Here is a 10,195-nt window from a genome sequence, read left to right as displayed (position 1 = left end):
AGCAATCTTCATAACCTTCTTCAGAAAGATTGGTTTGGCAATATCACGGCAAAACCATAACCCTAATCTCCCTCTTACTATTAAAAAACTTCTCATCTAGTTCCAATGGCTTACCAACAACAGTAGCTATGTTGAAATTTTTCTGCTTAACCTCAAAAGCAAGAAGAATGTTGGTAATACGGACCCAGTAGAAGACATCGAAGAGGGAAATATTGTCCACATGCGACTATCCATCATACTCCTATAAAACCATAAGAGCCCTAGCAAAATTCCGTTGTCCTCTATGCAGAACTTTGTTTCTGTCTCCAAGCTCATCAAAAGAGAACACTAGCAAATCATTCGGCTTCTCTTGTAGCCGATTTTTTTTTTCTAAAGACCCGAATACAACATAATGATGCTGCCAATGTTCTAAAAAATGCTCTAGGCGGCAAGGCACCGATCGGATTTTTGCATTTACATTTGTCTTAGGCGTTGGCCTCTTAGGTGGCCACCTAGGCGCTCTAGGCAGAGGTAAGGTGGGGCGACCTGGGAGCTGGGTGCTAGCGGCTGAATAATTTTTTTCCTTTATCGTCAAGATGCAAAAAGACGAATGAAGAGACTTCATCTCTCATTCTTTCAACTGAAAGTCTAAATTCTCAATCCCCTTGATTCAAAAATGAAACCTAGACCTCTCGCAATCCTCTCTAAATCCCAATCCTCTCTCACCCAGATCTCTCTCCTAGTCTCCTCGACGAGTCGACGGTCGACGACAGCGACACGACAGGCAGTGGCACGACGGTGTCGATCTCTCTCTCTCTCTCTCTCTCTCTCTCTCTCTCTCTCTCTCTCTCTCTCTCTCTCTCTCTCTCTCTCTCTCTCTCTCTCTCTCTCTCTCTCTCTCTCTCTCCCCACATCACCTGACAGTCTTTAATTCAAAAATTTGATCGGTTTACTATGTGGGTTTTGATTTCTAAACTTGGTTTTGATTGATTGCTCTTAATCTGAAATTGATTAAACCCAGTTCTTGGTTTATTCTATTGTTCTATTTATAAATATGAATTATGAGAAGTGATGTTATTCTATTAATCTATTACTCTCAAAGAGAAGTGATGTTATTACAGAAGCTAGGCGTGGAGTTATTGATAAAGTAATCTAGGATTCGCATCCAAAACCAATTGGCAATAGATGGAGTGACCCAAACCCTTATAAACCTATAAGTAAGGTTATATTTTTTCAATGTGGGCGTTATATTTATACACATTCTCAACACACCTCCGCACATGTGGCGATTTCTCAAGCCTTACACGTGGACAAGTTATATTGTGTGACGGTGAGCATGTGTGGCCATCGATGAAACCAAACATGTGGGTAAGCTGCTCTGATCTGATCCAAAACCAATTGGAAATGGATGAAGTGACCCAAACCCTTATAATTTTCTAATGTGGGAGTTATATTTATACACATTCTCAACAGTTTTTTTATTTTGATGAGCTTTAAATTTAATCAATTGATTACTCTTGTTGGTTTTCCCCTGCGATTGCAGAGCAGGCATGTTTTAGAGATTGTTTTCTTGAGGATTCTTAGATTAGTTTAGTTTATTTGTGTGTGCAGTATGTGATTTGCGATTGGATGTTGTACTTTGAATTCGCATCAATTCAAAGATGTCCTTATAGTTCTAAATGAGTTAAAAGGGTTTGCCTTTGGAGTGTAGTATTTAATTTGACCTAGATTCTAGAATTCAATTTGGACATTCCCATGTGTTGTTGTTAGTTGTTACTGACCTGTATTTGGAATTATTGATTCAAAGGAGTTCTTAACTTATTGTTAGCTTATGTTTTGAAGCTTTGATTTGATATGGAAATATGGAATTATAATAATTAATTTGAATTATAATACTTTTATATTTTTATTTATATAATTATATATTGTAAAGTTAAAAATTAAAAAAATTAAATTTTAAAAAAAAAAAAAAAAACCACCCAGTCCCCGAGTCACAGCCCGACTAGCGCCTAGCTCTTTTAGAATATTAGATGTTGGAGATCCCTTACATCAAATTTCTTGTGAATCAGAATCCTTCAATCCTTCTGAGGAAGAATGGCATCGCGTGCATGACAATGCCACCAATAATCGATGTCATTTGACATCCACCACTTTGGTGCCTCCAAATAAACCCAGATAAGCAGCAAACCTCGTGGTGATATCCTCGATTGACGTCATTGGAGAAGGAAAGAGGAGAGAATTGGCAATGGTCATCAATGAATTGAGCAGCGCGGAGGCTTTTAAGGTTTCTGCAAACAAGACATAATATGAGTATCTTGAAAATTATATTATTCTCCACATTCAAATAGAATTTATTGAATTATTTAATAGTAATTATTTTGTTAATAAAAGAGTTTGAAACTTTGGGACCTTATATTGTATGGTAGCATAGCCTAATGTGTACAGGAATGTGAAAGAGTAAAATCTTGTAACTATTTAACAATACAAGAAATTTGTGATGTTTTCGAAGGTCAAGGGTACAGTCAGGGGCGTAAGTAAGTCAAGGGTTGGTTGGGCTATAGCCCAACTCAAGTTTCGGTCGAAAATCTCTCAAGTATACCTACAGTGTAGTCTCATACCCAGCCAAATCAGGTTACTTCGAGAAAGGAAAAAAAATATGTGTGAATCAACCTTCGTCTTCCGTTTTCTTGGTTCTTTATCTGGGTTGGTTTAGATGGAGCAAAAATGAGTAATTTGGTCTGAAGTTTTAACGTATTGGTAGAAATGAATTATGGTTGAGAAGACAAATCAACCCTACTCTTCTATCATTTCCACAATATACACACACTAATCAATCCTACTCTTGCTGCACTAGCTGTTGGGATTGTGATTGCTATGCCCATTTCAATGATACATACTCAACTCCTACACTTATGTATAGTTGTACTAAAAAAAAAAATTGGACTTCGCATAAAGAAAGAGATCTAAAAATGTAGCCCACCCCATTTTCATATCTTAGATCCGCCACTGGATACAATCAAGTGCATTTCATGGTTGTTGTCGACTAGGAAAGATACAGATCGGACAGCGTCAACCACATACTTGTTAGATAGAGGCACACGAGGTGGATACATCAAATGCATGTGTTCTCCGATGACGATTAGCAAATCAACGCATTAGTTTGATTTGCATACAGAAAAAACGATGGACCTATGCGATAGCAAAAATACACCACTCTGGAGAGAGATCTCACATTTCTTGGTGCAAGATAGAAGCTTAAAGTTCAAGAACTTTTGTCAATTGGCCGGGTTTTGTGTTTGTACTTTGAAGTATTAAAATAAGGTGTTGTTGCAATGCTGTGTGGGAGATAATGAAGAAAATATGGGGATATGTTTCTTGAGAATTTTAATTCATATCCGTTAAACTTAAAGTGATCATGGCTCAAAACTAATCTGATTAAGCTTATTACATCAAAACAAATTAGGCTCCATTATTTTGGAGTAAAACAAAAAAGCAATGAATGTGGCAATGCATTATTCGTTATTTTGTGACACTTCATTGTTGAATCATCAACTTTAAAGGAAAATGAGAACATTCATTGGTTGAATGTTCGACCTAATAAGATCGATTTAGGTGTGAGATCGTACTGAAGTTAATATTACTTTATCATAGTATCAGAGCCAAGTTAATCTACATGTGAATGCTACAAGGTATGCACTTGGGCTCCACATCACCAAATATAAGATGTCTAAGTGTGACTTGAAAATTCACCACACGTTAGAGGTATGTTATAGTATTATGAGTGAGATAAAAAAGAAGTCTATATTACTTTATCATGGTATCAGATCCAAGTTAATCCACATGTAAATATCACAAGGCACTTGGGCTCCATGTCACCCAATATAAGTTGTCTAAATGTGCCTTGAAAATTCAACACACGTGCGGGGGTATGTTCAGAATATAATTCCCGCATGAATGTGTTTAAAAGGATTTAAACTACTCCAACAATTGAAGGTCAAATTACTTTATCAGTTAGAAACTCGAACTTATAGTTAAAATCTATTATTTAAATAGTCATTTCAATTAGTTTAAGGTTCCAATAAATAATTAATTTTTTGGACTTAATGAAGTAGGGGAACTCGAGTCCAAAAAGAAAATAGGGTAAACCCATGTCGAGTCCAAAAAGAAAAGGAAATGAATTACATGGACCATATGGTAAACCCGTGTCGTGCAAAAACATAAATAGTTTTGGGGTGCGGCTATTGTCACCCTATTATTTTCTTTGTTCACCCTACTTGCTCATTACACCCTACATTTTAATTTTAATTTTAATTATTAAATTTACTTATTGAACCCATTTCTTTTTCCAAGAATATCCTTATATGACATATCTAATTAAAAAATAAATATTTTTTAATGAAAATCTCTCATTTAATTTATACTCATAAATAAATTAAATTTTATTAAAGTTTCCTAATAAAATCATAATCTGATTTACTCCCATTTTTTTAATTTTTTTCTTTCAATTTCAATGTTCTCTATTTCAGTCTATGTAAAAAAATTAGTAAATTTACAACTATGATTAATGAAGAAGAGATTGATTTTTTTTTCTTCGTGTTTTAAATTTTTACTTTCGGTGTTCACAAAGAATATTGCAAAGATTTTGATGAAGTTAAAGGTAATAATTTTGTGAATTGAATAACTAATTAACGATGAGGAGGTGACAAAAAGACAAAAAAATGGTAATAAATTCAAATTTGGGTGGAGAAGATAAATTAGTCATTTTACACTTGGGTAATATAGTCTTTCAATAATTCAAATGTTTATAGGATGAACTAAGAAAATAATAAGGTAGCAATAGCTGCACCCATAGTTTTTTATGCAAAGACTATAGTGAAACCCATTTTTTACTCATCACGAGAGTTCGATTTATAACAAAAGGAGTGTCATTTTCAATTCCCTTAAAAAATCATCTATTCTTAAGAAATCATTCCATGAAACCCAAACTTTTTTAGGTCAATTAGACTTCTTTTAAAACTTTATTAGGAAAAAAAAAAAAAACCTATGCAAATCATCCAGCTTGTGCTCTGGAGTCCCTATAGTCTTCGATCATTACCATTAAAGGAAACTGGGTGGATAACGCTTCATCCTCTTCAGTTGTTCATGTAGATAGTTGGTCAATTATGCTCGAGCATGTACTTGTTTTGAATGCCTAGTAGTTGACGGGACTCCATATAAACACTAAACGTACTGATCATATTGACGTGGAATGGACTGGAGATTTTGATAAACCTTGAAGGACTAGACCATACTGAACTCCATATCAACGATCAACCAATTTTGAATCGTTCTTGTTATACGAAGTCCAGTTCACTTTCACAACCAAGCACACTGGACTACATATCAGTACTTACTTGACCTATCGACAAATAAAATAACAATTGGCTTTAATTGATTGAAATTGGTAAGTACTGATTGAAACAAAGTAATGTGTTTAATTAACCCCAAAACATACTCCCATGATTTCATGATGCAAACATCTCTACTCCCAGCTAGCCCTGTTTATAATAAGACCCCCACAATCAGGAAGAAATTAGGCAAAGCAGGACCATAATCAATAAATCACATGATCTGTTCCAAAGTCACGAGATCAGACGGTGAATATGAGATCCCACCAAATCACAACTTACCAATCAGCCATAGGATCTGTCCCATATCCAACTTATGGTGCCGGCCTTTACTAGTGTTTATAGGGGGCACACATCCCCCACTTTTGCCTCTCATGTGACCGACCACCAAGCCATAGTTGACCTGTCATTGCTCCCACCGTGTCCTCCGTCCCTAACATTCACCATCTACAACTAACCAATTGCATTTCTCTAGCTACTCGCTTTATAAAACCATATACAAAAGAACCTGATTCTCACAACACAGTTATTTGATCCAAAAGATCGAGCAAAAAAAAGAAAGCATAGCCAAACTGCTCTGAAACTGAAAACCCCAGATGGCGAAAGAAGGTCTAGGGCTGGAAATTACCGAGCTGAGGTTAGGTCTCCCTAGTGGTCCAAGTTTAGTGGACAAAATCAAGGAGAAGAAGAGGGTATTTTCAGAGATTAATGGGGGGATGGCAACGGCGCCAACTCTGGTGACCGTGATGACTACCGGAAAGATCAAGCCAAGAGTCAAGTTGTGGGGTGGCCTCCGGTGTGTTCATATCGGAGGAAGGTTAACAGCTTGAGTGAGACTTCGAAAATGTACGTGAAAGTCAGCATGGATGGTGCGCCTTTTCTTCGTAAAATAGACTTGGGCATGCACAACTGCTATGCAGATCTTGCTGTGGCCTTGGAGAAGCTATTTGGTTGTTTTGGTATAGGTGAGTAGTACTCGATCTATATTTTTCTTTTTATGCTTTACATATATATTAAGGCTTTATCATGAAAGCGCAAACTATCAATCAACTTTAGTGCTTTCTATGGTTTTCATATCAGAGTAATTAAATAAAGAAAGAGTTGCCTTTCAAAAAAATAAAATAAAGAAAGAGTCGAGATCAATAGGAGTACAAAATATATCGTTAAATTGAAGTAGAAGAGGTAAAGTAATTCTTTATGATTAGGGTCACCATTGCATCTAATTGTATCAAAATTTTTATAAAATTATTATTTATTTGATCCAATTAGAAGGTTTTTTTATATTATTATTATAAAAAAAGATTAAAGGATTTCACTCCTACCCTCATGGTTACTCGAATCCATAACCTCGATGTTAGGTAATGGGTGCTCTAACCACTGAGCTAACATCACTTTGTCCAATTAGAAGGTTGAACTATCATAAAATTGATAAATTTTATAAAAATACAAGGTTAATTTATTAAAAATAGGGTGAATCTAAGATTTTTCAATTTTGATATTGTAGCCCCCCAATCCTTTTTATGTGGCTCATGCAACTTTTTAGTTTTTACACTTTCTCCTTTGCAGAGTTAATTGCAATTCCTCCTAAATTTATGTTAATTCGGAGACCTTCTACCATACTCCATGATATTTCATGTTTCCAAAAATGTTCCCCTAGTCAGCAGCTGACCAGGGATTGTGTGGTCACTCACTGTCCGATTTCAATCGAACGGTTGACAGCTAAGTGATGAGATCTATGGTGAGAGCTGTCAACCTGACGGTGAGTGACCACACAATCCCTGGTCAGCTGCTGACCAGGAGACCGGGACTCTTCATGTTTCTCTGCCAAATTTAACTGTAAAACATTTGAAGTACGAAATCTTCGGTTAATTAGTCCCTGGCTCAAAATTAAAATTCTAGTTTTTGGACTTATATTCATTGATTATTCCTCACTCTTAATCTTAGTTATAATCTAATTCGTTAAATTAATATTAAATTTTGTGTTTAAATGTCGACAGGCGAGGTGTTGAAGGATGCAGACAGCTGCGAGTTTGCACCCATTTATGAAGACAAGGATGGAGATTGGATGCTAGTGGGAGACGTCCCTTGGGAGTAAGTTCTTTTTAATTCAAACCAACTCCTTTACTATTGATTTCAACATGATTTAGAAGTCTTGTCAAAAAAAAAAAAAAACATGAATATTAGATCAAAGTGCACACTAAAATTCTAGAATTATTTTATAAAACAAGTCGAAAGTAGATATTCAGTCATCTTTAAAGTTCAAACACATATCACATATCAGTTTAATTCGTCTATTTTTATTAGAGTCTGTGACACTGTGAACTTGATATATTCAATAATTTCTTCACTCAGTTTTAAGATTAGAGCAACTCCAACAGCTTCCCTATAATTTTTGTATTATAGAGAAGCAAAAGTCAAACCTTTAGCCTATTTTTCTTCTCTAACTCCAACAGATTCCCTAGTTTACAGTAATCTATAAAATCTCCATATTCTTCTTTACAATTTTGGAGTTTGCTGTAAATATAGGGAATTTGGTTTTCTCTCTCCTCTCTTTCTATAAAATAGAGATAGTTATAGGGAATCTGTTGGAGCAAAACAGTCTCATTTTTCCCTAAAGTAGAGAAAAATCAAAATATAGGGAATCTGTTGGAGTTGCTTATAATCACTTAAACTAAACTTGCTAGATAAGAGTCAATTGAACCAAGGAAGTCAAAATTTTCATGCTTCCTTATTAAGCGAGACTCTAAATTATCTCTTAGAACTAAATATTTCATGTTTGCTTATTGTGGGAAAGATGAAATGGTGACTAATTGTAGAAAAGAAAATCAATCAATTGGGTCAACAATGGGTGCGAATTAGTCATTAGTCATAAAGTGAAGGAGGGTTAACACTAATGAAGTCCTTAAAACCAGCACTTATTAGGCATGCATGCTAATTATGGTTTTGGTCATTTATTTCTCACATTATTTTCAATACCAAATCTTGGACCCCCTTGCTACACTACCGACATAAGCATTTCTTATAATGATGTCGGGCTGAATGATACAAAATTGTCCTTTGGAGACAGTATGGCCTGGTCAAGCCAAGCCATTATTTTGTTCTTACGGAGAAAATTAAAGGTCTTTCTAACCACATATCCAGTAGTACACAGTACTTATGCATACATAATATTCTGTGTACTCCCACCACTTTTACCATCATCGACATAGTAGCAAATTTTCTTCATATTAATTTTACGTTTGATAGTCTAAATCTAATTCCGACCAATTTTCTTTGCACCAACAAAGTTTCAGTAGAAACCTATTAATAACCTAAAATTTGTTTGTAATTTACCTACAGGATGTTTCTCGAGTCATGCAAGAGACTACGGATCATGAAGAGATCGGATGCCAAGGGATTTGGAGTCCTGGAGTCCAAGGGCTTCCTCAAGGCAACGATGAAAGACGAACCTAAATAATTATCACTTCAGAAAAAAATGAAAAATGGAGATCAATTACTCAATTAGTATAACGTACGTACTGTCGTACCTCGTCTCTACCTACGACATCATATATGTTTGCAATTTTTTTATAGTTAATTTCTGGTAATTGTAAGCAGCGAATTGATCGAATTCTTGCATAATGTTTTAATTCCTGATGTGAAACTTTGATATTAAGATTGATTAAGGACACTAGAGAAAGAGGAAAGACAATTCCCTCATCATTTGGTTGTAATATGTGTTTGAAATTGACAATTTATTTTACTGGATTTTTCTTTTGTTCAATGATAAGTTCTTAATTAATGAGGCTTCCATTTGATGAAAAACCCTAGCTCCCCCACTCTGACCAGAGGAAAGGTTAGAGTAAAACCCTAATCATGAATGTAAACCCCATAAATTCAACAACTTGAGTTATAAGCTTCCACCAATAAATTCACTGTTGATCTTAAAAAATTGAAGAATTTGAACTTTGCAGATCTTGATTTTAAGTGAGTGATAATGAAAATCAATCTAATATTATTTTTTTGTCAAAAATATCAATCCTATAAGATGATAGCTTGTAATTAGCTAAGGGGTGGACCGAAATTCCTGGTGGCCAGTGTTCTTGGTTTGAAAAGGAGGGCAAGGGAACATAAAAGAAGCAGAACTCGCTAACACTAGTACTAGTACTGCTGCTATGTATGTTATTGTTCACTTGACGTTAAGAGAGGACGAGGGAACAAGAATGATGCTGTGTTCTCCATGAAATTAAAGTTTCTAATCATTTTTCAAATGGTTTAGACTTTAGAGTAGCTGGCTATTGTTAATGGGCATTTTGATAGATGTAGATGTCAATCTATTGTCCCCTAAACCATATAAGAAAACCAGGGTTTTACTATTCAAACCCAATTTTTCTGGCTTGTGAAACTTCCTACCCTGATGTAAACTTTTTTTTTTCTTTTCCTCCCTCTCTTTCGGAACTTGAAGAGAAAACAATTCATGTATGCCCACAAGCCACGGTAGCCCTAGAGGTTGATAGGTAATCACTCAACCTGCTCTTAGTTAGGGTTGGCAAATTCAACCGATCCAAACCAGCCAACCGAGTCCGTCCAGAATCAAGGGTGTCGGTTACTGTCAATCTCTGTTACCGAATTTGTGGTACGGTATAACAGAGCCGAGAGGGTGTAATTGGTACTGTAGCGGTATTGAATCTTAACAAAATACGGTATACTGTACCATACCACATATTTAATATAATATTTAATTATTTTAAATATTTCTTATATAATCAATCATAGCCGTTGATTTTCTTCAATTTTATTCCATATTAACTAACAACCATTAGATTAAAACTTTCCAAACCCTAATCCCT

The 10,195-nt window shown here is 35.3% G+C and overlaps 1 protein-coding gene across 1 annotated transcript; it reads left to right on the top strand.

Moving 5' to 3' along the window:
* Positions 1–5,795: 5,795 nt before the first annotated feature.
* Positions 5,796–9,113, top strand: LOC112188721 (auxin-induced protein AUX22-like). The gene is given in 4 exon segments (XM_024327904.2): positions 5,796–6,076; positions 6,079–6,331; positions 7,364–7,457; positions 8,706–9,113. Coding segments are annotated over 4 exon segments (579 nt in total). The 5' UTR covers positions 5,796–5,962; the 3' UTR covers positions 8,824–9,113.
* Positions 9,114–10,195: the final 1,082 nt, after the last annotated feature.

Source organism: Rosa chinensis, chromosome 2, assembly GCF_002994745.2.
Source record: "Rosa chinensis cultivar Old Blush chromosome 2, RchiOBHm-V2, whole genome shotgun sequence".
Taxonomy (NCBI): domain Eukaryota; kingdom Viridiplantae; phylum Streptophyta; class Magnoliopsida; order Rosales; family Rosaceae; genus Rosa; species Rosa chinensis.
This window is presented reverse-complemented; position numbering and strand designations above follow the sequence as displayed.